General features: G+C 37.6%; 6 protein-coding genes, 1 non-coding gene and 1 pseudogene across 8 annotated transcripts; 6 read left to right on the plus strand and 2 right to left on the minus strand.

Moving 5' to 3' along the window:
• Window positions 1–1,100: 1,100 nt before the first annotated feature.
• On the minus strand, window positions 1,101–2,551 carry LOC125610181 (pentatricopeptide repeat-containing protein At1g11630, mitochondrial-like). Its single transcript, XM_048782181.1, has one exon. The coding sequence runs from the start codon at window positions 2,449–2,451 to the stop codon at window positions 1,246–1,248; it is 1,206 nt and encodes a 401-aa protein (XP_048638138.1). The 5' UTR covers window positions 2,452–2,551; the 3' UTR covers window positions 1,101–1,245.
• A 118-nt stretch (window positions 2,552–2,669) lies between these two features.
• TRNAW-CCA lies at window positions 2,670–2,741 on the minus strand. Its single transcript has one exon. It is a non-coding gene; the product is annotated as a tRNA-Trp (tRNA).
• An 858-nt stretch (window positions 2,742–3,599) lies between these two features.
• BNACNNG18060D lies at window positions 3,600–4,649 on the plus strand. Its single transcript, XM_013841219.3, has one exon. The coding sequence runs from the start codon at window positions 3,851–3,853 to the stop codon at window positions 4,193–4,195; it is 345 nt and encodes a 114-aa protein (XP_013696673.2). The 5' UTR covers window positions 3,600–3,850; the 3' UTR covers window positions 4,196–4,649.
• Window positions 4,650–4,734: 85 nt separating this feature from the next.
• LOC106401402 (heat shock 70 kDa protein 16) lies at window positions 4,735–8,642 on the plus strand. Of its 2 annotated transcripts, none has more exons than XM_022703253.2 (10): window positions 4,735–4,893; window positions 5,145–6,320; window positions 6,518–6,730; window positions 6,838–6,933; window positions 7,026–7,136; window positions 7,335–7,526; window positions 7,644–7,790; window positions 7,886–8,014; window positions 8,137–8,258; window positions 8,369–8,642. In XM_022703253.2, the coding sequence occupies exons 1-10, from the start codon at window positions 4,750–4,752 to the stop codon at window positions 8,466–8,468; spliced, it is 2,430 nt and encodes an 809-aa protein (XP_022558974.2). In that variant the 5' UTR covers window positions 4,735–4,749; the 3' UTR covers window positions 8,469–8,642. The 2 variants fall into 2 exon arrangements, with proteins under 2 accessions (XP_022558974.2, XP_048638139.1); XM_048782182.1 differs by having other exon boundaries at window positions 4,761–4,893; window positions 5,134–6,320.
• Window positions 8,643–10,130: 1,488 nt separating this feature from the next.
• Window positions 10,131–12,542, plus strand: LOC106346420 (sterol 14-demethylase). The gene is made up of 3 exons (XM_013785745.3): window positions 10,131–10,361; window positions 10,508–10,991; window positions 11,358–12,542. Exons 2-3 carry the CDS (start codon window positions 10,518–10,520, stop codon window positions 12,348–12,350), a joined length of 1,467 nt encoding a protein of 488 aa, XP_013641199.2. The 5' UTR covers window positions 10,131–10,361; window positions 10,508–10,517; the 3' UTR covers window positions 12,351–12,542.
• Window positions 12,543–13,993: 1,451 nt separating this feature from the next.
• LOC106349754 lies at window positions 13,994–17,876 on the plus strand (annotated as a pseudogene).
• Window positions 17,877–19,923: 2,047 nt separating this feature from the next.
• Window positions 19,924–20,853, plus strand: BNAA06G07300D. The gene has a single exon (XM_013785746.3). The coding sequence runs from the start codon at window positions 20,060–20,062 to the stop codon at window positions 20,675–20,677; it is 618 nt and encodes a 205-aa protein (XP_013641200.2). The 5' UTR covers window positions 19,924–20,059; the 3' UTR covers window positions 20,678–20,853.
• A 2,530-nt stretch (window positions 20,854–23,383) lies between these two features.
• On the plus strand, window positions 23,384–25,321 carry LOC106346423 (pentatricopeptide repeat-containing protein At1g11710, mitochondrial-like). The gene has a single exon (XM_013785748.3). It carries the CDS (start codon window positions 23,384–23,386, stop codon window positions 25,319–25,321), a length of 1,938 nt encoding a protein of 645 aa, XP_013641202.2.
• Window positions 25,322–25,599: the final 278 nt, after the last annotated feature.

Consider the following 25,599-nt stretch of genomic DNA (forward strand, 5'->3'; position numbering starts at 1 on the left):
GTAGAGGAGGCAAAGGATTGAGCGTAACAAGTTGTGTATCTCATTCTTGATGTCGCTAGGGCTGGGTTGCAGGTCAAACCCCGCCCCGCTGACCCACTAACCGGGTTACAATTTTTATTTTGTCAAAAAATTCGACCCGCACAACCCGTGAACAAATAAACTTGTATCCGCACCCGCCCCGCTTAATTTGCGGGTAACCCACAGGTTATATTTTTATTTTAAAAAATATTTATTTAATTTAATTTTTGTAAAATATAACATAAATAATATATTTATAATTAAAATTTTAAATATTTTGATTATATTTTTAAAAATTCTTGTATTTTCTTTAAAAATATACATTTTTCCAAAAAAACAATATTTTTCTTTAAAAATTAAAAAAAACAAAAAATTGCGGGTTGGCGGGTACCCGCGTTTCAAAATCCACCAACCCGCACCCGCCCCTCACCCACGAATCGATTTTTCCAAATTGTTCGATCCGCACCCGCTCCGCGGCGGATCAACGGGCCCCACGGATAAAAATTCATATTCCCAGGCCTAGATGTCGCCCTCCTCCCTTACTGTTGAATGTTGTTGAATCTGAGAGAGAGAAATTATAGAGTTTTTGAATTCACTAATCGCAGGGGGACTTCATATTTATTCAGTACATTGTAAGTTTGATAAATACAACATTGAAAGTGTGAGATATTAATAACATCTCATAGTATGCTTTCATGTGTGATGTATATCTTGACGACCATGCAGATATTGCAATCACACTTGAAGGTGTATAATCAAATCTCACATAGCAAATTACATTATTATAACTAAAACTCATGTTGTAAGGAAGCATCCTGTTTCCATATCCTGATCGACTGATCGTTCTATCTAAATGATTTGCAATCTGGTTGTGAACAGGATGGTCACAGAAAACGCGGATGTGATGCAGAATACTTTGTTGGTATGTCCTGTGTATACCTTTACAAACTTCCCAGTCGCATAGTTCAACAGCTTCTGTGTGGTTTTTAACCAAATCAAAAAAAAAAAAATCATATATGGTATATAGATGTTTTAGAGTCTATTACATGGGGGGGGGGGTGGGGGGTGGGGGGTTTGGAGTATGTTTAAGAGATTGAATCTGATTTCTCCTTAAAAAATTATATACATTGGGTTCAAGTGTAACTCCATTGTTCATGGGGGAATCGAAACATGTTACATGATAATTAGATAGAAAATAGGTAGTTAACTCTCGCAGCATAAGTATGTTCACCGAGACAAGTCAGCTTCAACTTGATTCCACAAGTGAACATTTCTTGAAAACTTGTGTTTCACTTGCGCAATCACCTCTCTAGCTTCATCAACCTTGTTACTACCAACAAGTCCATGAACAAGCCACCTCATGACACTGAAACTGGGAACCCAATGACTCTCCATACTCTCCCTACAAAGCACCAAAGCCGTCTCAAAGTCTCCTCCTTTACACAAACACCGTATCAAATCAAAGTAACACTCACAACCCGGCTTGCACCCGCTCTTCACCATAACCTCAAACACACTCATCGCCTCATCCAAATCCCCCTCGCTGCAAAACCCATGAATCAAAAGAGAATACGTCACTGAGTTGGGTCTCATCCTAGTCGACATAACTCCACAAAGCAACGCCTTAGCTTCTCTAGTTCTCTTCCTCTCACACAAACACCGAACCATGACGTTGTAAGTCGCGATACCCACGTGAACACCAAACTCTCTCATCAACCTCAACACTCTCCTCACCTCATCGTACTTCTCCTCCTTGTAGAAACCTTCAATCATCAACCCGAAGGTAGAAGCTCTCGGCTTCACACGCCTCCTCTCCATCTCCGCGACAATAGAGTAGGACGAGCCCGTCGAGTTCGATTCGCACAAGGCCTTGATGATTCGATTGTACGTCTCGAGATCAGGCTCGATGCCGCCGTACTCCTTCCGCGTTTCGAAGTAGACTCGTCTCGCTTCTTCGTAATCCCTCGCCGCCAAGCAAGCGAGTAACAGAGCGTTCAACGACTTCACCGTTCTCTGGATCTCGTACCTCTCGAGGTCGTGGAATGTTTGTAGAGACCGCTCGAGCATGTTCGCTCTCCCGTAGAGGATGATCACGCGGACGGCGAAGCTCTCGGGTTTCGGATGCGGTTCGCTCTTGATCACTCCGTCGAGGAGGTGTGATACGGCGGCCAAGTGTTTGGCGTTGGATAGTGTCGCCACCGCGACGGAGAAGGCGACGCGGTGGAGGTGGTGGTGGTCGGGTGTGAGGGAAGCGGATCTACAGATCTCGAGGATTCGATCTGGATTGTTCTCGGTTCTGAGGAGGGAGAGGACGTGCCGGCTCTTCTTGTGATGGTTGCTAGTGAGGAGTGATGAAGCCGTTGAGATTAATCTGAACTGATTCACCTTGTGAGCGAGAGGTTCGGATGTTAAGATGCGCAAGAGAGACGCCATTACTAAGGATTCAGTAGAAATGGAGACGACGACGCTGGACGGTGGAGAGAGATCAGGTTTAAACCGGTTAAGGGGTTTGACGAATTAAAATGGTTTTCTTGAATCAGATATGGACCGTTTATGTTTATCTATAGTCAGCGATAGTGACGGTCCTTGATGAAACGAAAACGAGTTTAGCAAAAGTAAAAAATTTTGGATCTATGTCTGAACCGGGGTTTTGAACCCGACGTGAATCGAACACGCAACCTTCTGATCTGGAGTCAGACGCGCTACCATTGCGCCACGGATCCGGTGTAATTATTGTGCCCAAAGCGTTTTATAGTCACCCATCGTATCTATCAACTTGTTTTAGGAGAGTTTCTCTTGCTCAAGAGTACCGATAACTAGTGTGAAGAGCTTGTGACTCTGAATAATGTTTTGCGATGCTTCTATTTTCCTTTTCTGTCTCCTTTGTTTGCTTTGAGAGTAAAGAAACATAATTAAATGGCATCATAAAACTTTTTCTTTCTTTCTCTTAGGGGGTTATTGGGAGTGAAATTTTGAAGGAATTTTAAAATTTAGAGATTAGTGAATAATTCAATCGAGTTGGTGAAGATTTATGTACAATGAAAAAAAATATCATGTACGATGAGGCTCTCCACAAAGTTAGATAAGAAAACATAGCCTGCTTTAATTTACGTATTAATATATGTCAGAGAATATATAAATTGAACACAACTAATCTCCAGGATTAGAAGAGTTGGAGATATTTGATGTCTAAGACAATAAAATTGTCTTTAGAGGTGTATGTAGAGGCAGTGTGGCATGTGTCTCCATATCTATACATTGTACTCGATAACTTAATGAATCTCCGGAGTCATATATGGACTCTCACATTAGCCCTAACACTTAACAGCTTTTAGCTTTGAAAATTGATTATAAAAATCTCCTTAGACCCGTTGTTCAAACCAAGGGACACAGGAAGAAGAATCTGATTATTTAAGTTTGATTTTGCAAGCTTATTGCCTTACTTTCAAAACAAACAAAATAAAAAAAAAGTTGGACGGCAATCTTCTAAACTGAAATGGTTATAGACTAAGGTGTTATCTTATAATTTATCAAGTGTATATAAACTATATGACCTTAGTTTGCAACATAAATAAGGAGTATAGCATTAACTATGCATTGTTAGCTGGATATTCATAACAACCTCTACTATCTTAGCATATCTTATTGTCCTAATGGTTTGACTTATATTATATTTATTATATCAAGAAAAGTTCAACTTCACAAGAATCACAACAACAAAAACCAGGTATACAAGTTACAATTAAGTTAGTGCACCAGCACTGTCTAATACATTGACTACAAATACTTTCTCATTTCAACTCCTCTCTTCCACAAAAGATCATCGTTGAAAATGACCCTCTTCAATCAGCCATGTCTTTACTCAAAGATAGACAAGGAAGATCCAGAAGAGGTGTCTCACCGACGAGCCAAGTTCTTGATTTACAAAACGCTTCAAAAGGCCGACGTGGTGTCTCGTCGTTCTTCTCACCCGTCGTCGTTTCTGAGGATGAAGCTGCTAAGGTTGAAGGCCAAGATCGGGAAGAGTTTGACTAAGCTACGTCGGAACATAGAATCCGCCGTTAGATTTGGCGGGATTCAAAAGCATTCTCAAAGCAGCATGAGAGCCTTGAAGAAGATGTTCCACGGTGGTGCAACAAATGGACTACCAAGACCTATTTTCGCTCTTGAAGTTTGATTTTTGATTTTTTTTTTTTAATTGTCTTCTATGTATTTCACTTTTTTTTTCTTTCTTGAATTAATTTCTGTTTATCTCCACTACAGAATCTGGTCAAGAAATGTAATATGAAAAAAACCATGAGTTCTGTTTCTTTCATATAAAGAGGAAATAAATCAATCTTGAAGTTGTAATAACAAAGTTGTTTTTGGTTCATGGTAGATTTCAAAGTTTATTTTTCAAATTAGCATCCCACACAACTGAACCATCTTAGATTCTATGTAACAGTGAAAACTATTTTGGTTTAGTAATTTAATTAAGGTTCATCAATATTTTTTCATAAAAAAAACTAATTTTTTTAATTTTAGAAAAACAATGTATACATTATTTAAATGAATATTTTTAATGTAACAGATTTGATTTGTTTAATTTAGAATGGTGTATATAAAATCATCTGACTTAAATTCTAATAATGTCAAAATGTTGACAAAAAAATTAATGTCAAAAAATGAAATTAATTTCATAAAAATATCTTGGGTTATTAAATTAATTTGAAGGAATTTATAAGGACTCAAATGCAAATAAATTTGTTTCCTTCTCCCTTTCCCCTTGGCCTCGTTCCAATTTCTCCTCATCATCGTCTTTCTTCGCTCACGTTGTCCTCGTCTGAAGTCATCGGAGCTCCTTCATCACGTCTTCGAAGTTTCGATCATCCTCAGGTCTTCTTCATCCCTCATCGATTCGATTTCTCCTCCGCTTAGATGAATCTCACAATGCGCATCTAAGATCTCTTTATTAACATTGCTTAGAAAATCTAGGACGATAAGATAACAACATTTCTAAATCCTCTCCTAGTTTTAGCGATCCTGTAATCACACTAGAGATTGAAACAGGAAGATCATGGAGTAGAGATTGCGTTTCGCGAGATTGATATTTTTTTTATTTTTTGGTGCTTTGAGGATTGTTGAAGATGAGTGTGGTGGGATTCGACGTTGGGAACGAGAACTGTGTTATCGCTGTTGCAAAGCAACGTGGGATCGATGTTTTGTTGAACGATGAATCCAACAGAGAGAATCCAGGTATGGTTTCCTTTGGTGAGAAGCAGAGGTTCATGGGCGCTGCTGCTGCTGCCTCTGCTACTATGCATCCCAAATCCACCATCTCTCAGTTGAAGAGGCTGATCGGTAGGAAGTTTAAAGAGCCTGATGTTCAGAAGGATCTGAAGCTGTTCCCTTTCGAGACTTCTGAGGACTCTGCTGATGGTGGGATTCAGATTCAGCTTCGGTACATGGGCGAGGTGCAGAGCTTTAGTCCGGTTCAGATATTAGGCATGTTGCTTTCGCATTTGAAGCAGGTGGCGGAGAAGAGTCTCAAAACGCCTGTTTCGGACTGTGTCATTGGGATTCCTTCCTATTTTACTAACTCGCAGAGGCTTGCTTATTTGGATGCGGCGGCGATTGCTGGCTTGAGGCCGTTGAGATTGATGCATGATTGTACTGCTACTGCGCTTGGATATGGTATATATAAGACAGACTTGGCGGCTAACTCGAGCCCTACTTGCATTGTGTTTGTCGACATCGGTCACTGCGATACGCAAGTTTGTGTGGCGTCGTTTGGGTCTGGGAGCATGAGAGTGCTTTCTCATGGTTCGGATAGAAACTTGGGCGGGAGAGATTTTGATGAGGTTTTATTTAACTACTTTGCTGTTGAGTTCAAGGAGAAATACAGCATTGATGTATATACAAATACCAAGGCGTGTGTTAGGTTAAGGGCGTCGTGTGAGAAAGTGAAGAAGGTCTTGAGCGCAAATGCTGAGGCTCCTCTGAATATAGAATGTCTGATGGAGGAGAAAGATGTGAAGAGCTTCATCAAGAGAGAAGAGTTTGAGAAGTTGTCATCTGGCTTGTTGGAGAGATTGATTGTTCCGTGTCAAAAGGCTTTGGCTGACTCTGGTCTGAGTTTGGATCAGATTCATTCGGTGGAGCTAGTTGGTTCAGGGTCTAGAATCCCAGCTATATCTAAGATGCTAAGCTCGTTGTTTAAGAGGGAGCTTGGCAGGACTGTGAATGCTAGCGAGTGCGTTGCTCGTGGATGTGCGCTTCAGTGTGCAATGCTCAGTCCAATTTTTCGAGTGAGAGATTATGAGGTAAGCTCTTTTCTCTATGTGATAATACTCTTTCGTAGTTCTTGTTTCTGTTTAAAAAACTTATTGAGCAGATGAATATATTATTGTAGTTGTTACAGATATGCTGTCTGTTGAAGCATGATGGAGTGTGTACATTTACGAATTTGTTTACTGTGAATGGCTGATGTATTTTTTGTTTATGCTTCCCCGTTTTTCAGGTTCAAGATTCTTTCCCTTTCTCAATTGGCTTTTCATCTGATAAAGGTCCCATAAACACACCATCGAATGAAATGCTCTTTCCTAAAGGCCAAGTCTTTCCAAGCGTGAAGGTTCTTACTCTACGTAGAGAAAACACGTTCCATTTGAAAGCCTTTTACGAAGATCATAACGAAATATCTCCAGATTCACCAAGTCAGATAGGCACCTTTACGGTATGCTATCTCTCAGGCCTTCCTCTGAGTACACTTTGGATGGTTATGCCATCATTAGGCTCTACATAATTTATGGAACTCTTATTCTGCTGTGTGATGTCTTGTAGATTGGTCCTTTTCAAAGTTCCCACGGAGAAGCAGCACGTGTCAAAGTAAGAGTTCAGCTGAATCTCCACGGGATTGTCACCATTGATTCAGCTTCTGTGAGTACAATCTGATACCAATACTTTCCAGATAATTTAGCCGTTTACGTTTTTACCTAGCTTTAGTCTAAACTCTCTGTTTCCGAAAACAGCTAATAGAGGATCCTAAGGAGAATACGACTTCTGAAGAGACAGTATCCGAAAATAACCATCAGTCTCCTGCTACAAAGGATGGCACTTCAGACCCTTCGTCAGGTTCTACTGTAAGTATGATTTAGGAACGTCTAAAGAAATACAGTTTCATTGTAAGAAAGCTTAAAGCCCGATAAGTGAAGCTGATCTTGAAGTATTGGCATCTCGATTCATTTCTTAAACAATCAAATGGTTGATCCGGAGTTTCTCTTGTCCAAAGCTTGCTAATCTGCACAAATACTGAGATAAGTTTCTCTTGAATTGTGTAGGGTAATGATCATAAGGCTATCAAAAGAATGAAAATTTCAGTTGTTGAGAACGTCTCTGGTGCATTGACAAAGGATGAGTTATTGGAGGCCAAACAGAGAGAGTACTCTTTAGTACAGCAAGATCTGAAGATGGAATCGACAAAGGATAAAAAAAATGCTCTTGAATCCTTTGTTTATGAGATGCGTGATAAGGTACCAATCTGGCTTTGGTAGTATCCAAAGGTTCCTTCTATCAATTTTGCTAAAATATGTCTACTCGCTCTTCAAGATTTTTATCACTTAGCAAAATAATATTGTGTATACTGGCAGATGTTAAATACGTATAGAAGCACTGCAACTGAGTCAGAACGGGAATGCATCGCCAGAAATCTTCAAGAAACAGAGGAATGGCTATACGAAGATGGTGATGATGAATCTGAAAATGCGTACATCGAGAAGTTGAATGACATCAAAAAGGTAGCTAAATCCTTAAGATTTTTGTATATGAAGGTTAGTATACTGCAGATGACTTTCATGTCCTAATTGATAATTGACGTTTCAACTCTGAGCAGCTCATTGATCCTATTGAAAATCGATTTAAAGATGGAGAAGAGCGAGTACAAGCATCAAAAGACCTTGCGAAAACTATAGCTGATAATCGGATGGCTGCAGAGTCTCTTCCTCCTCCAAGAAAGAACGCGGTTTGATACGAAACTACTAACATTATTCTCAATCTATAATGATGACTTTTGAGGCGGATAAAGTTAGTGTAGATTGCTATATGGTTTAACTATATAGCCATTATGTATGTTTTGGTCTTCAGGTTCTTGATGAATGTAAGAAAGTCGAGAGATGGCTCCACGAGAGAACCACGGAACAAGAATCACATAACCATCCGGAGCTGCAATCTGGTGAAATCAGGAGAAAGGCCGATGCTCTTAACGCGTAAGTAAATATAATATGTATCTCTTGACAGCTATATTCACTTACCAATGATGGAATCAAGTCAGGTCATGTTTTGTTAACTGATGGAAAGGATCTTGAATGTGTTGTAGGACGTGCAAGTACATTGGGAAGTCAAACTCTCCTCCCAACAAATCGGAACATAATGGATCCCACGGACGTAGGAACTCGGATGATATGGAGCTTGATTGATTTTCTCTTCTTTTTTTTTATCTTAAATTTTGTTATCTTTATTATTCTAAATGAAGATGAAAAAAAAGAATAAGGCTAAAGTCTCACAGTGTATTTCTCACATTTGAAACTATCATTTTCATTTTTGTCAAACGATTTGAAAACGATTATTCTTGAGGGGTTGATTTTTCAAAATTTGCTTTTCTTCTTTCTCTCTTGGTGATTTGTCTATTGGTTGAGGTCCGAAATCAATTTCGCTGTCCATAAGGTGAATATTTTTGAACGAATTGTATTGATTTTTTCATGTTTCAGCTAGTTTCTATTAGGGGAAAACATTAACTTATGTAACTACTTCTAATTTATCATTAAGCCAGATTTCTCACAGTACTGAGTTTTGCTAGTTTTATAACTATCATGTGTGCATGAGGAAGATGCTCTCTGAAACAGATCACTAGTGAAGCATACATAATAATAGTAATAAAATATGTGGTTAGAGATCGATCTCAGAGAAAAATATTCCAAGTTTGGGAACTAACAAGGACAAAAGTGGTGCTGTTTCTAATACTCACATGTGTTGTTGTGGCCACGAGCTCACTACGACTCGGTCGTTTGTTAAATAGTTGTTAAAAAAGAGAGTCGAGTTACTTTGTTTTCTCCGTCAAGGCATTAGACAAAATCCTATCCAGCTATTTTACTTAGTCCCCCACCACCATTTTAGGTCTTTTACTCGGATATTATCCGTTTTTCCCCCAAATAACAAAAAAAAAAAAAGGAGAACGTGAAGAAGAGATTGAGTTAAAACGTGAGAATCCAAATAGAAAGGGAGAAGAGGCACATGATAAAAATGACCACAAGCGTGTAAGAAGAAGATATATGGATATCTCATGATGTGGACAAGGTGTACGATGGCATCTTCGTCTAAATCATGAACACTAACGAATTCATACAACAACAAAAAAAAATTATAATATAAATCATTAATATGTTTTTCATAATTCAAACCCCCTACATAGTGTTATTAGAAAAATCAGTGATGATGATTGGTTCGACTTTAATTTAGCTGTAGATGTTTAGGGTAGATAAATTGGTGGTAGCTGTAAAGTTGTTACTGTAGACTTTTTCTGTAGAGATTTTTGCTGTAGTTAAATTTATTGTAACCGTAAGTTATATGCTGTAGATATTTTAAAATAAAATATATGAAATATGTGTTGTATATATATAATTATTATTTTATATGAATTAAAATAATTTATATTAATATTTTTTATAAATTATAAAAAATTATTGTAATTAAAAAACTCAAATTCAAAATTAAAATATTTATAAAAGTTTTTATTATGATTATATAATTTATTTGATATTATAGATATTTTTTTATTTTATAGATTCTACAGCCTATAAGAAGATGATGTAGTATTTTTGCCTAAAATACATAAAAAAAAAAGTTTTGATTGGTAAAACTAAATAAAAATTTGATGTAGATTTTAATTTTTAAAAGTAAAGCTACAAGCCTACAACATGATTGGTAAAATTTAATGATTTAAAAATAAATAAAACTAAAGCTCAACCAATCACCTCCACAATCATTTTTGTTTTTTGTTTTTTGCATTTCCTAATGATAAACCATTTACCGCCGTTGGTTTTTCTCTTACTAAATTATAAATACCATCCAATCAACAAAAACTACTAAGAAAATAATAAATAAATAAAAATGCCACTTCATTTTAGAAAAAAAAAAAAATGAAGAGTAGAAATAAACAGGCGAGAGAAAGCAGCTTCACTTGAGCGTGGAAAGCGACTGTTTCTCCATCGTGAGAGAGAGCATCTCTGAAGAGCCGTCTCTTCTCCTTCTTCTTCTTCTTCACGCGCCGTCTCTGAAACCCCGATCCTCGTTATCCATTTGATTTCTCCAAAGTAAGCTTTTTCGATTTATCACAATGCTTAACCTCTCGATCTTCACTACACTAGATTAGATCAGCCACGAACCAATCTGAACCAATCAAGATCTGATCTAACTACTTGCATCGTGATGTTTGCTTTTGACTTTTCTTTCATAACAGGAAAAAAAAAATGGAATTGGATTCAGACAAGAATCTACTCAAAACAGGTTTGGTTACAATAGCGACACTCGTCATAGCCAAACTAATCTACTCCTTCTTCACATCCTCCTCCAAGAAGAAGCGTCTCCCTCCCACTCTCAAAGCATGGCCTCCCCTCATCGGAAACCTCCTCCGTTTCCTCAAAGGCCCCATCGTCATGCTCAGAGACGAGTACCCCAAGCTAGGAAGCGTCTTCACAGTCAACCTCCTCCACAAAAAGATGACCTTTCTCATCGGCCCTGAAGTCTCCGCCCATTTCTTCAAAGCTCCAGAGTCTGATCTCAGCCAGCAGGAAGTCTACCAGTTCAATGTCCCTACCTTTGGCCCTGGTGTTGTCTTCGATGTCGACTACACCGTTCGCCAGGAGCAGTTCAGGTTCTTCACTGAGGCTCTAAGGGTTAATAAGTTGAAAGGATATGTGGAGATGATGGTTACTGAAGCTGAGGTAATATCAAAACATTTAAAGCTTTCCACTAACACCATGATTAACCCGGACTCTTCGGCTAAGAACTGTTTCTTAGCTTCGAATTGTCTCTTAGATAAGTGATATAAAATCCGGTTTTTAGCCGAAAAAATAAATAAAAAAGTATCAAATAGTCACGAGTTAAGAACCTCAGATTAAGAATCTGGATTAATGATGCTCTAAGTAACTGTTGTTTAACTGTTGTGTGTGTTTTGCTGGTATAAATTTAATTTTTTTTAATGAAAAAAATCACTGCATATAATATTAGTTTCGTCCCAGCCGTCACTGGTCACGGTCACTGGACCTCTAACACAAATGGTTAATGCTTGTGTTTGTTTTCTTTGGTAGGAGTTTTTCTCGAAATGGGGAGAGAGTGGTGAAGTTGATTTGAAGACTGAGCTAGAGCGTCTCATCATCTTAACTGCAAGTAGATGTTTACTAGGTCGTGAAGTTCGTGACCAGCTTTTCGATGACGTGTCCGCTTTGTTCCACGACCTTGACAACGGCATGCTTCCCATCAGCGTTCTCTTCCCTTACCTCCCAATTCCAGCTCACCGTCGCCGCGACCGTGCACGTGAAAAGCTCTCTGAGATTTTCACAAAGATCATAGGGTCGAGAAAACGCTCCGGCAAATGCGAGAACGACATGTTGCAGTGCTTCATCGAGTCCAAGTACAAGGACGGGAGGCAGACGACGGAGTCCGAGGTCACCGGTCTGCTCATCGCTGCTCTCTTTGCGGGACAGCACACGAGCTCCATCACTTCCACGTGGACCGGCGCGTATCTGATGAAGTACAAAGAGTACTTCTCAGCTGCCTTGGATGAGCAGAGGAAGCTGATGGAGAAACACGGAGACAAGATCGATCACGACATCTTGTCCGAGATGGATGTGCTCTACCGTTGCATCAAGGAAGCGCTGAGGCTTCACCCTCCGTTGATCATGCTCATGAGAGCCTCCCACAGTGACTTCAGCGTGACGGCACGTGATGGAAAGACCTATGACATCCCAAAGGGTCATATCGTTGCAACCTCGCCTGCGTTTGCCAACCGCTTGCCGCATATCTTCAAGGACCCGGACAGCTATGATCCGGATAGGTTCTCCCCGGGAAGAGAAGAGGACAAAGCCGCGGGAGCGTTTTCGTACATCTCGTTCGGTGGAGGTAGGCATGGGTGTCTTGGAGAGCCCTTTGCTTACCTGCAGATCAAAGCCATATGGAGTCATCTGTTGAGGAACTTTGAGCTTGAGTTGGTTTCACCGTTCCCTGAGATCGACTGGAACGCTATGGTGGTTGGCGTTAAAGGCAGTGTGATGGTGCGTTACAAGCGTCGCCAACTGTCTTAAAAAGACAGGGTTTAAGGTTGTATTGCAACTTTGCTTTTGTCCCTCTCTGGTTTTAGTATTGCTGTTGGTTTGTTCGTCTGCTTCTTTACTTGTTTTTTTGCTCTTTAATTGACTCTTGATTTCTAGCTTTCTAAGTTTGCTGTTTCTGAGAATGTTCTATTTCCAATGGAGATTTGATGCAAAACTTGTTTAGTTTATGCTAGTTATGAGAGATGAGCCTACTCTGAAGACCAGAAGACCAGATTGTGTTTCTTTATAATCTGCATACATATAATGTGGTTTCAGAAAAAGATATTGGTGATGTTGATAAGAAAGTGTGAAAACTTGTCCAACAACCAAATCAAGTTTCAATAATTCATAATCATAAGAAAAATGTAACATTATCTGATTACTAGACGAGGAAAACGTTCAGAACTTGTTACTAAATCATAAGCATTTATTTGAAATATGATAACAACAGCATATACAGATGTAAAGAGACCAAATGTGGTACCAAGAGACAAGAGTAGAATCTAAAATCTACACTAAATATTTAATTGTGATCGGGAGTTTGATCTAGGGAAGACAAAAGATGTACGCAACAATATCTTTAGAACACGATGTTAATAGTTTCCAGTAAGCAAAAATAGATTTTATTGATGAATAGGATCGAATACAATAAGTTGGACTAGATCGAATTACACAAGTGAGATCGGTAAAGAAAATGATCTAAGAACAGGAGAAAACAAGGTCGATGTATGTGTGTAGCTCTCTCTAGGATTTTCAACGTGTCCCTCTTCATATCCCTTCTTCTTCCTTTATAGTAAGTCAACCTCGTGATGTTCGTAACGGTTCCGAGATCTCCGTCTCTTGTTCCGCGATCTCCGCGACCTCGACGACTCCTCTTCAAACTCGACTATTTGCTATGGGCTTCAGCTCCCTAAGGCTCATGTCTTTGATCGCGGTCCATTAAGGTATTACCTAAAATTGGGTCCAACAATACAGATTTTGTTTCTTAATATTGTGCATTATGATTCAATGTAAAGATCCAGATGTATCTGTGTATGTATAATTCTATATATGTATGTCTGAAAAAATGGTTAACTCCTTATTGTCATTGTATTTATGGACGGCCGCCTTCACATCTCCTCCGTCGCATATTCTAGTTACCAGAGAGACAAGAACTGACACTTTTATGCCGTTGTAATATTTCTTCCAACAACCTCGATCCAAAGGATTTAAAGTCTCGGCGAGGAAGCTTGCGTCAAGGCTTCAAAAGCAGAACGTTTTAGCTATATCAGGTTTGTGATCAGTTGGTTTGGTTTCTGAGATTCCTCTAGGTTGATTTTCTTTGCCTACACTTGGTACGTATATTCTAAGTGATTTGTTTATTGTAATGTGTTAAATCAATCCGGTTTCTCCTGGTCCGACCGATATTTAGTCCTTCTTTATCACTCACAATTCACAAACACGCACATCTCTTTTTAATTTTGAACACTAGACTATGACACTAATTAACGGCATCTTCACAAACTACTAGAATACAAACTCCTGCCATCATAATCTTTATTTGGTTTCTTAAGTTTAAGAGATTAGGTTCGGTCCAATGACGAGTTTGTCTGACGTTAACCGGCAAATAAAAAACAGCCAAGTCCTACCAAACTATTCTTTTCAACCTCCAAAAAGATACAAGTCACAGAAACAGTCTTTTGTGCACACTGGCCACTGTCTGTCACATCAATAAACATGAGTTGGTTCACATATGATATAGCCGTAACATATTTGTCTAGAGAACATGAAGTCTATCTAATTTAAATTACGATGTTGCAGATGGAGAGAATAACTAAGTGGGACTTAGGATCATTCAGAACGTACTACTCCGTTGAACCTAGTGAGAAGTTTCACGAAGACGAGTACCTAGACGGTAGCCTCGTTCCTCGTCTTGAAACCGAGTTATGGAAGGCTCAATCTAGAATCAAAGAGCTTGAGACAGAAAAGTTTGGATCTACAGAAAATATTAGATGATTAGATCTTTCATCAGAGACCAAAGTATAAGCCGGGAAGAAAACACTGATCCACTTGTTGATTACTTGAAATAGAAGTTAAGCAAAGAGAGGGAAGAAAGGAAAAGAGCTAATACTGAGAATGCTATGTTAAAGAAGAAGATGTGGGATATGGAATCATCACTGAATCGGTTGAGGAGAGAAAGAGACACACTAGAGAAGGTGTGCGTAGAACTGGTGACGAGGATCGATGATTTGAAGGCAGAAACAAGAAGAAAATGGGATGAGACGGAGGAGGAGATGCAGATGTTGCAAATGGCTGAATTGTGGAGGGAGGAAAGTGTTAGGGTTAAGTTGATGGATGCAAAACATTCCTTGGAGGAAAAGTATGAAGAGATGAATTGGTTTGTTGATGAGTTAGAGAAGTGTTTGTTGATGGCAAGAAAAGTGGGACCTGAGGAGATGAAGTTGAAAAGAGTTGAACGTTTGATTAAGATGGCAAGATCTTTGGAAGATGCAGCCAACTATTTTGAGTTTGTGTCTCTGAAGGATAACTAATGTTCTAAAAGTAATATAGATGGCCTCTAATCATAGTCTTGAATTCACCGGTAGGTAGGATTTGTTGTTTGAAGCATCTAAGCTTAGGTTAATGTCTACTTATGCGAAGATCATCCTCTCAAAAATATCGTTTGAAGAATTTTCAGAGTTATTTTTAACGATGTGTTCGTACTGATTAATTAGACAACATTATCATTCGCAGTCTAGCGAATAAGTCAAGCTGGTTGTTTAACAAAACGGCAAGTTGATAAAGGCTGGAGACATTGTAGTCTAGGTTAACAGAATTGGACTGATAAATTTTGTAACATTTATCAGTCCACACTAACAGGACCAATCCGCACTACATCAATTCATGTTAGATGAACAAAGGGACACATATGCGATTTTGATAGTGTGGGGAACCTACGAAGACGGCCATCCGAAACAACTTTTTCATAGTGTGGTATATTTGAGCTTCAAGATCAACAACAAAGAAACAAGTGTATCTTCAAACCAATCATCATGCCAAAGTGCTCCCACGATTCAGGGACATGGTTACATTTATAATCTTATCTTATATCTTTAATCATTGCATCTTGGAAGTTTAGTGGGAACTACTGCAAAATAAACTAAACATTGTGAGCAAACTTGTTATTGTAAGTTAAGTCTGTTAGAGAATACGGAAATTATCAATGTCAACCTCTTGTTTAGCTTTGTTGTCATTGTTTATCAAATGTTGAACTCTATCTACATGGAAGATTTTTTTTTTCTGTTCTTTTGTCACGTGTTTTGTTTGTTTCTTTCTAAAATGAATTTAACAAAAACATTAAAAACTGTATTATCTTTTTCTTTTTTTGTTTCTAATGATCCATTGAATCTAGAGATCCAATCTTTTTCCGGCGTTACGATTGCACATGGCCAAATCATGTTATTCTCTTTATACTTTCCAACTCCAAGAAATTCGATTTCCAAATTGAATACTATATTAAAAACTTGAAGATGCTAAGCTCGTCAGCTTCTGCAAGGGTTTGCTTTTATAAATTAGATTTATAATCTTTCCACACCTCAACAATTTTAACTTAAACTGGATATTTCACATGAGAAAGTTTATTTATATCGTAACAATAAATTTGGAGGAGATAAAAACATTCAAAAGCATTGTGGAAGAAAATCACGAGGATTCAACTGTCTGGTTTTACACAGAATAAATTCGTAAATAATAGGATTGGATAATGTGTGTCCTATCATTCATAATATAAAATTATGAATAGCTTAATTATACAGTTGATCTATTTATGTCATTTTAAAAATACAGTAGATTACAAACAAGTAAACTACGTAGAGGTAGTAGGGGTCTATTGTGGGGTTAGTGAGTAAGAATAACATAATGACTTATTCGTCTTGCAAAAAGACAACTTACCTGACTTATATATTATTGACAAAAAAATTGTCAAATTAAAAATATATATCCCTACATTGATTTAGACGTGTAATATAGAAATATCTATATTACACAATTTTTTTGGTTTTTAATATTTATTGTATCTGTTTTTTTTTTTAAAAAAATATTGTATCTGTTTCTATCACTACTTTTATTATATCTGATTGTATGTTTTATTTTTATTTTTTTTTCTTTATTTCCTAAGCATTATTGAGTGGAATACCACTCATGAGTCATCTACAATTACCATATACGTGATGGATTTACAAACATAATGAATTATGTAGCCCCTTTTTCTGCTAAACAGATGCTGTCAAATTGTAAGATAATCTAACTAAAAATGGAAAATTATAATTTTAGCTGATCTTTTTTTGTGTCATTTTATTTATTTTATCCATAATTGAAAGAGTATTTTTTTGGTAACCATTGAAAGAGTATTGTTCACGGAAAATATAACATGGAGATTTCTAATTGACTTTGTCGTTCTGGCTAACTGACAAATTCATGAAGAATATTAGTCGAATTATATGTCTAAAAACATGTTAGAATAGGATATTCTCTTTCGTAAGCATACACAAACCAGAATATTCAAAAATTAACCCTATTTAATATTGTGTATCTGCACTAAACCATGTCATAAATAAATAAAAATTAACCGTATTTAATATTTAATATTTTTTCCAACTATTGGAAACAAATACTCTAAGTTGCTTATAAATATGGGTACAAAAGTGGGAAAATCTGTAAAATAATAACAACTCAAAACGACTACGAGAAAGAAAACCAAAACAAATCTGTTAAAATAATCGTAGCTTCTGTGTTTACGAAATGTGTATGATGCTATGTCTCTCCTTCTCAGCCGTTCAATGTGGACACACTGGGGCCCTTTCCTCTCTTTGTACTATGTTCGTCACAAGTGGAGAGCTGCTTTTTAGTATTTATTTAAAAGTTAAAATTAATCTACGCCCTTGATTAACAATCAATGATTTATCAATTCTTTAGTTTTGTTTCAAACAATTAAACAATGGTCATAGTTGTGAAGTATATACTTGAGCTACTCGACGTTCCACTTTTATTTAAATATTGAGTTCCCAATCAAAATGTACAGATGTGTTATGTGTATGATTTGATTCCTTTTGTAACTTGGTCAAAGTTTAATCTCCTTACGAACCAATGAATTAAAATTATAGTTAGATATATATATCGTCTCTAACCACGGCTCGTTTTCCGTAACCATAGAAAAAAACTCCTAGATTTTGATTATCACTTAGAGCCGATAGTTAACTGTAGTTTCGATCACTGCATTTCATATATATGGCGTAATGCAGTTAAAGTAATTGATCCATAAGATTAAAAAAGGAAAAATGATGATGGAAAAAATTTAATAGGTAATCAATTATTATTTTGTGATTAAATTATTGTAAACACGTTTTCTATGTTTCAAACTTAAAACTTAATAAGGGCAGGACAAGTATAGTCAAGCTCAGTTCAGTTTCAAGATGGTTCAAGTTGTTGGAGGTAAGTTGTTTCCGTGCTTTCTTTCCCATGACCTTTACTCCTTGTTTGCTTAGATTGCTTCTAGTAGGGGTGGGCGTTTGGGTACCCGTTCGGGTTCGGATCGGGTATTTCGGATTTTCGGGTATTTCGGTATAGAGGTCTAGAACCCGTTCGGGTATTTCTGTACTTCGGATCGGGTTCGGGTATTTTTAGTTCGGATTCGGTTATTTCGGATCGGGTTCGGATATTTAGATTTTGAAAAAAAAAAAAAAAAAATTTCATTTCTCAAGTTTGTTGTATTTAAAAATATAACTTTTAGTTAACTAATTTTTTATTTTTAATAGATTGAATGGTTAATAGATTTGGACATAACATTTTAAAACTAAAAATGCATTAATTTAGTTATTTTTTTTTTAATTTTGGATATAACTTTTTGTTAATTTTTGAAATAAAAAACTCGACATGCATTTTAAGTGAGTAGCAAATCATTTTTTCCGTAATTGTATGTATATCATATGAACTTAAAGTATGTGTAGTATCAATATAAATATTTTATATAAAATGAGAGATATAAACTAGAAACATAAGGTTAATTATACATATGTTCGGTTATCTTCGGATATCCATTCGGGTTCGAGTATTATCCGTTCGGGTTCGGGTATCCAATCTCTCATTATTCAATACCCGTTCGGGTATTTTGCTACTTCGGTTCGGATTTCGGTTCGGTTTTTTCGGATCGGGTTCGGGTGCCATATCGGATATCGGGTAAAGTGCCCACCCCTAGCTTGTAGACCCTTTCAATTTCTCGTTTGTAACCTAGTTGTCAATGTTTCTCCGGCTTACCGGAAAACCACTGTTCCGATTGCCCTTTATGGGTCGATATATATATTTTTTATTTTAGAAAAAAAGTTGTATCCAACTACGTACTGTAAGTCCGAGATAATTTTTGTCCACTCAGTTTGGTTCAAGGTGATAAATATTCAAACCAAACTGAAACTAAAGTTACAACTATAGATTAATCTTCAAACAAAATGCAGGTATATATTTCAGTTCAACTCGAGTATATATGATTTACTAGTTTGGAAATATCAATGTTGCGATCAATCTAGGCAAGAATGATCATAACCACAAGTCACGTGAAAACGAAGATAATAGACACTTGGAACATAATGAAGGACAAGAAAAAACTGGCATTTTGAAGACCATACTATATAAATTTTAGAATACAAATTAATACGTAGTAACTAAACCTCGGTGTAGACAAATGATCAACTCTATAGTGTAGCATATGAATATGATTTGAGTCATGCACTTGCACAAAAACAATTTGGCTAACTTCTTCTGGTTTTGATAAAAATATTATGAACAAACAAAAAAAACTTCTCGTGAACAATCTTTTCATTTACCCAAACGAGTGATCTATAATTTGCAACTTTTCCCCCAATTTGGCAAGTTGATAATAAGTGTTTCCTAGACTTTCTTGGGTGACTGTCGACTAAATCACACGCGCCTCACAGCAGCGCGTAACGTGGCATGTCTAGTCTTATTACAGCGTATCCAAATTGTTTATCTGTTAACTGTTACGTGTGGGAAATGGAGGGCCTTTTATCCACATTAATGATTACTCAGACAAGAAACTATTCCAATTTTCTTTTTCGTTTTTTTTTCTTTTATTATTAACGTTATCAAGTTTTCCATTTAACTCCTCATTTGTTTCGTGTTTCCTACGAAGATCCCCTTACTATTAAAATACCACCAGATTTGAGATCACAAATATTCTCATTTGATTTGATGAAAGACAAAATAGATGGTCTGAATTAAAAATTCGCTGCGCTTATTAGATGGCAGAATATTAAACACATTCACGAAATTATTACGTACTACTTTTCGTGCAAACTTTTTCCATCCAAAAGTTGATTTTATATTAAATATCCAACGGTGGAAACAAACTCCCTACCGAAGGACCACTCATTTCTAGAAATTAAGATCAGGGTGCATCCAGCAAAACGATAAATTCATGGGTGTTTTGTGAGAAACTTTATAATAATAGGGGTATGTTTGATATTTAGATTTCTTTAACTCTCATCTCACATTCTTTTGGACTCTTGTGATCAGAAAAATGCTATATATACTCGTTCATTTCGCTCGGTTTAAAACTTATAGCAAAATCTCCAATTACATATAATCTCTGAATGTTTAAGAAACTAATTTAAAAGTAATTAACATAATATAACAGATCGTGTGGAGCTTTGATGGCAAGGGTTCGAAAGCTGACGATAAGCCAGAGCGAGAGGTACCTTGGGAGCAGCTACAGTTTCGGTGACAGTAACGGAAACTCCGTCACCGACGAATCAGAGCTCACCGAAGAGGACGTCTGGTCACACGCCGTTGATCACATCCCCGAGGATACACCCGAATCCTTTGGCGCGTGGAGTTCACGCGATGCGGTGATGAGGAACGGGCGCGTGTGTGGTGGTCTGTCGCTGGCGTTCGAGGACATGTCATCGTCGCCGACGATCGTGCATCAGATACGCGGCGGAGGAGAAGTTGGCGGTGGAGAAGTAGGAGGAGGAGGAGGAGGAGGACAAGCACAGCGGCAGCTAGCGTCGTCGGCGCCGGTGAACGTGCCGGACTGGAGTAAAATATACCGAGTCAACTCGGTTGAGTCGATACACGAGTCGGAGGAAGAGGAGGATGAAGAATCCGGGATGATGCCGCCACACGAGTACCTAGCTAAGAGTCAAAAGCGGCGGAGCAGGAAATCTGGCGGCGGCGCGTCGGTGTTCGAAGGAGTTGGAAAGACTCTCAAAGGGCGAGAACTGAGGCGCGTTCGAGACGCGATTTGGAGCCAAACAGGGTTCTACGGCTAATTAAGTAGCAATATATATATAATTAAAAAAACATTTAAAATTTTCAGCTGGAAAAGTTTGAAAAAAAAGTTGCTTATTGTGTAGAATTAGTTTTGAAACTTTCTTGAATCCCAAGCGTGAGATGTATAAGACTTATTTGGCTTCCCATGCATAATGTTTTTCTTTCTAATTTTCTTTAATTGTTTGATAATCCTCAAGAACCTCATGTGCGATGCTGCGTAAAATTTTATTTCATGCAAATGCAATATCATTTAAAGTTACCAAATAACTCTTGATCAAAGGCAGACGATAGGTTACAAAGGTTGAGTGATAATTTACTGAGAGAGACTTGATTGACTTCTTTCTTTCGAGCTCGAATCTATGATTGTAACAGAATGGCTTCAATTTTTATGAATATTACATAAATTAGTTCTGGACCAAGAAATATCATCATGACATGAACCTCGGAAACTTTAAATTTGCAGAAAAAAGCAAATATAAAATTTTATTCAGAACTGCAAATTAGTTATACGATTTTTGTTCCTCGTAGTATTCATTTTTAGCTAAATATGATGAATAACATATTAATAATGATAAACCCAATTCATATGTCATGTTCTACGTAACAAGGATATTAATGATTGAGCTGAGAGCACTGGTATTGTTTATGATGGTAAAAGATTAGTTTATCAAATAGTATTAGGTCTGGTTATTAATTAAGTGATAATTTGACATGATATGAAAGGCAAGTTTGTATATAATTAATGAGAACAGATGTGTCCTCGCAACATTATTGTGTCCACAGGTAAACTGTCCAAAGAATCCACTTCAAAGTGGGCACTCACGAGTAGGAAAAGACACTATTTTCAATTAAATTTTCCCAACAAAAATCATGATGGTTGATCAAATGGCATCTTGTTATAAACAAATATATAATAGACACGTCATTGAAAGTTATAACATAGAAGAGAGTCTAAACAGAACTACTTCTGAGTTCTGACTGTATAACTATGAATGCATGGAAGAAAGATACCTAAATGGACTGATCTAGTGGTCTATGAAACATCACATGATAACCAGTCACTGCCAAATGATTTATGTTTTGATCTATATACCAATCTCAAACACACACGTATGATATGTATATATATGTTTATGTATGTACTCATGTATGTTGTATAGACATGAAGAGGATATGGAGGGGGTAGGGTATGGATTGGGGTCAAAAGAAAGTGACACAAGTTAAGAGTCTTGTGATAAAGCATAATAGAAGGGAAGTTTGTCAAAAAATTGTTTTCGATCCCTTTGTCAGTTATAATGCCTTTGCCTTTTTCAAGAAAGGACCTTTGAGAGTGAATATATGATCGAGAAGTCTATATTGTGGTCATGCCCTTCATATGTGTGGGCTCAACACATCTCTTTCCATTCTTATCTTGCTCAAACCCTCTCTTCACCGTTCATCACTCTCTCAATAATTTGATTCCTTTATTCTTAGACGTAGTACATTGAAATCCAACAACATTGATTATTATAGAAAAAAATTCAAGAATGCTATAAGTTCTAGATGTCAATATTTCGTAGACAAAGTCATATCTTCTGATTGTCTTCGTATGATTTTTTTTTTTTTTTTGCAATAAATGATAAATGAAATCATGTACTTCTAGTATCCAGTTTGTGCTGGTTATGGTTTATGAAATTAGTGAATATTTTTCATGAAATACATATTTGATCAATGAGCTCGTGTTACATCTAAATTTTTATAATTCGACAGTAAGATGTTTTCAGATTACTCTGAACTTTGATGCCAAATATAAAATATCCCGATTAAAAAACAGATACGGAAGAAAGGTGAAGCAAGTGTGCAGCTATGTCTAGTGATTTCACTGTGCCCAATGGATCATGAATAAATAAATGATATCAGCTGTTTATATATGGTAGAGGGAGTGGGAAAAATACTATACTGATGTCATGGGGGCCCAAATTGGACAGAGACCCAACTTCTTAAAACTATACTAAACACAAAAACAAAAGTATATTCTTCGTTTATATTCTATGGTCTATACGTCTAGGGTGGAGGGAACATTTGTTTAGCCATGTTAATAATCTTTCTCCGTAGCAACTTACGGTATTAATGTCATGTTACTCATGCACTTGAAACTCTTTTTTATTTTTTGAATTGCTATAGGAATTTTTGAAAACACAACTTATTTATAATTTTATAAAATAATATAATTTTATAGTCTCAAATTGATTTTTTGGTTCAGTTATTATATCGATAAATTAATATATCTATAAATTAATAAAAAAATTATAGTCTTGGTGTAGTTCCAACATTATTAATTTATAGAGGTTTTATTCGTAAAATATAATAGTTTTATACACCGATTGACCAACTTATCCAAAAAAAACTTAATTTAAATGTTAGTTTTTAAAAAATTGCTAGTTTATAAAATTAATTACAATAATTTGGAAAAGGACTTTTTGGTTAGTAAAAAAAAGAACTATTTTGGGGGGGGGGGGGGGGGTGTGCAATTTGCAAAACATAGCTGATGATCACCAATACCAGTTTTCGGTTATTCCTAAACCGGTTATCAAAGTCCGGTATATAAGCTCTGTCTTAATTCGAACCGTTTTCTCGTTAAAGTCCCCTAAACGGCTAAACCTTTCTCTCTTCCACAGAAGCTCACACCGGCTCCGCCGCCGCCACCGGCGTCACTCTTGTACTGTATGTTCGCTCAAGTTCTCTTCAGAAGAACTCGATTCCTAGTAGTACGCTCCTTCCACGTCGCCAAGAAGTTCTCGAACCCCCCCGACCCTGAAGACATCCTCTTCAGTTCCCTCTGTTTGAACCTAAGGCAAAGAAGATGGAACGCTCTTCACCAGCTCTCCCCATCTCTCACAAACCCCTTGGCAACCAGAGTCCTTCTCCAGTTCCGAACCTCCCCGAAGCTAGCTCTCGAGTTCCACAACTGGTTCCTGGGGAACAACACCGTCGCTAACCCCTCCGAAGCCTCTTGTGTAATGATTCATCTGCTGGTTGAGTCCAGAAGGTTCGACGATGCTTTGTCAATAATGGCGAGTCTCATGTCAAAGTTGAGTCCTTTACAGGTCTTGTCCGGTTTGGTTCGAAGCTACGAGCCTTGTGGTTCGAGTACCGACGTGTTTGACTCTTTGGTCAGAGCTTGTACGCAAAACGGCGACGCTGAGGGAGCTTGTGAAGTGATCGAGCAGGTCAGAGCAGAGGGGTTCAACGTCTCTGTCCACGCGTTGAACAACTTCATGGGATGTTTAATTAATCTGAACGAGATTGATTGGTTCTGGAGCGTTTACAAGGAGATGGGATACGTTGAGAACGTGAACACGTTTAATCTTGTTATATACTCGTTTTGTAAGGAGTGTAAGTTGCTTGAAGCGTTGTCAGTGTTTTACAGGATGCTGAAAAGTGGTGTCTGGCCTAACGTAGTTAGCTTTAACATGATGATCGATGGAGCTTGTAAGGTTGGAGATATGGAGTTCGCGTTGGAGCTTTTAGGTAAGATGAGAGTTATGTCTGGAGGGTTTGTCTCGCCTAATGATGTTACGTATAATACAATTGTCAACGGGTTTTGCAAGATTGGGAGGTTGGATTTGGCGGAGAGGATCCGTGGTGAGATGGTTAAGTCAGGTGTTGAGTGTAATGAGAGAACGTACGGAGCTTTGGTTGATGCGTATGGAAGATGTGGGAGGTCAGACGAGGCTTTGAGGCTGTGCGATGAGATGACGAGTAGAGGACTTAAGGCGAATACCGTTGTGTGTAACTCTGTTGTTTATTGGCTGTTTATGGACGGTGACGTGGAAGGAGCTTTGTTGGTGTTGAGTGATATGATTAGTAAAGAGGTGGAGATAGACAGGTTTACTCACGCTATTGTTATTAGAGGTTTATGTAGAAACGGGTACGTAGAGGAAGCTGTTAAGTTACAGAGAAGGATTAAACTTGAGGAAGATGTAGTTTGTTACAACACACTAATGCACCATTTTGTAACGGAGAGGAAGATGAGATGTGCTGATCAGATTCTAGGGAGTATGTTTGTTCGTGGTTTAAGCGTTGACGCGGTTTCGTTTGGTACTTTGATCGATGGATATTTAAAGGAAGGGAAGGTGGAGAAAGCTGTGGATGTGTATGATGGTATGGTCAAGATGAAGAAGAAGCTGCCGAATCTTGTGATTTACAATTCGATTGTGAGTGGATTGAGCAAGCAAGGGTTGAGTAATGCGGCTGCAGCAGTGGTGAAGGCTATGGAGAGCAAGGACGTTGTGACGTACAACACGGTGTTGAACGAGTCTCTCAAAATTGGGAATGTGGAAGAAGCTGTGAGTGTCTTATCTGAAATGCAGAAGGGTGAGGGTGAGAAGAAGCTGGTTAGCTTGGTGACTTACAACATCTTGATCAATTATTTGTGCAAGTTTGGGTGCTGCGAGAAAGCAAAGGAGGTTTTGAAGGTTATGGTTGAGAGAGGTGTTGTTCCTGATTCTATAACGTATGGAACTCTGATTACATGGTTTAGTAAGAATCGCGGTGGAGATGAAGTTGTTGAGCTGCATGATTACATGGTTCTTAATGGAGTTAGACCTCATGAACAGATTTACAAATCTATTGTTAGTCCTCTTCTTGATGGAGCGCCATAGTTCAAAGCCACAGAATGGTTTGCATCTTGTTCGTACGCGTGGACCCTTTGAGGAATCTAATCAACGGTCAGCGTTGGGGAAAAGAGAATGGCTTAGGCTTTAACGTCGACTTGTAAAAATCGGAGGTATGTCTGACACGTGGCCAAGTTATATATCTTTGTCACGAGATATACAGAAAGAAAGAAGAACAAAACTACATTTCAGTAAACGACGTATGTTGTTGGAATTTTCTCAGTGATAACTAATAAGTTAAAAATGAATGGCTGCGACTACTATTG

Source organism: Brassica napus, chromosome A6 (genome assembly GCF_020379485.1).
Source record: "Brassica napus cultivar Da-Ae chromosome A6, Da-Ae, whole genome shotgun sequence".
NCBI classification, from domain to species: domain Eukaryota; kingdom Viridiplantae; phylum Streptophyta; class Magnoliopsida; order Brassicales; family Brassicaceae; genus Brassica; species Brassica napus.

What these genes read in the sequence shown, in the direction of transcription:
- LOC125610181 (XM_048782181.1), bottom strand. Translation starts at nt 2,451, where the DNA reads ATGGCGTCTCTCTTGCGCATCTTAACATCCGAACCTCTCGCTCACAAG.
- BNACNNG18060D (XM_013841219.3), top strand. Translation starts at nt 3,851, where the DNA reads ATGACCCTCTTCAATCAGCCATGTCTTTACTCAAAGATAGACAAGGAA.
- LOC106401402 (XM_022703253.2), top strand. Translation starts at nt 4,750, where the DNA reads ATGCAAATAAATTTGTTTCCTTCTCCCTTTCCCCTTGGCCTCGTTCCA. An exon ending in GTCAGATAGGCACCTTTACG is followed by an intron (nt 6,731 to 6,837) that starts GTATGCTATCTC and finishes GATGTCTTGTAG; the next exon opens with ATTGGTCCTTTTCAAAGTTC. An exon ending in TTTATGAGATGCGTGATAAG is followed by an intron (nt 7,527 to 7,643) that starts GTACCAATCTGG and finishes GTATACTGGCAG; the next exon opens with ATGTTAAATACGTATAGAAG.
- LOC106346420 (XM_013785745.3), top strand. Translation starts at nt 10,518, where the DNA reads ATGGAATTGGATTCAGACAAGAATCTACTCAAAACAGGTTTGGTTACA. An exon ending in TGATGGTTACTGAAGCTGAG is followed by an intron (nt 10,992 to 11,357) that starts GTAATATCAAAA and finishes TTTCTTTGGTAG; the next exon opens with GAGTTTTTCTCGAAATGGGG.
- BNAA06G07300D (XM_013785746.3), top strand. Translation starts at nt 20,060, where the DNA reads ATGGCAAGGGTTCGAAAGCTGACGATAAGCCAGAGCGAGAGGTACCTT.
- LOC106346423 (XM_013785748.3), top strand. Translation starts at nt 23,384, where the DNA reads ATGTTCGCTCAAGTTCTCTTCAGAAGAACTCGATTCCTAGTAGTACGC.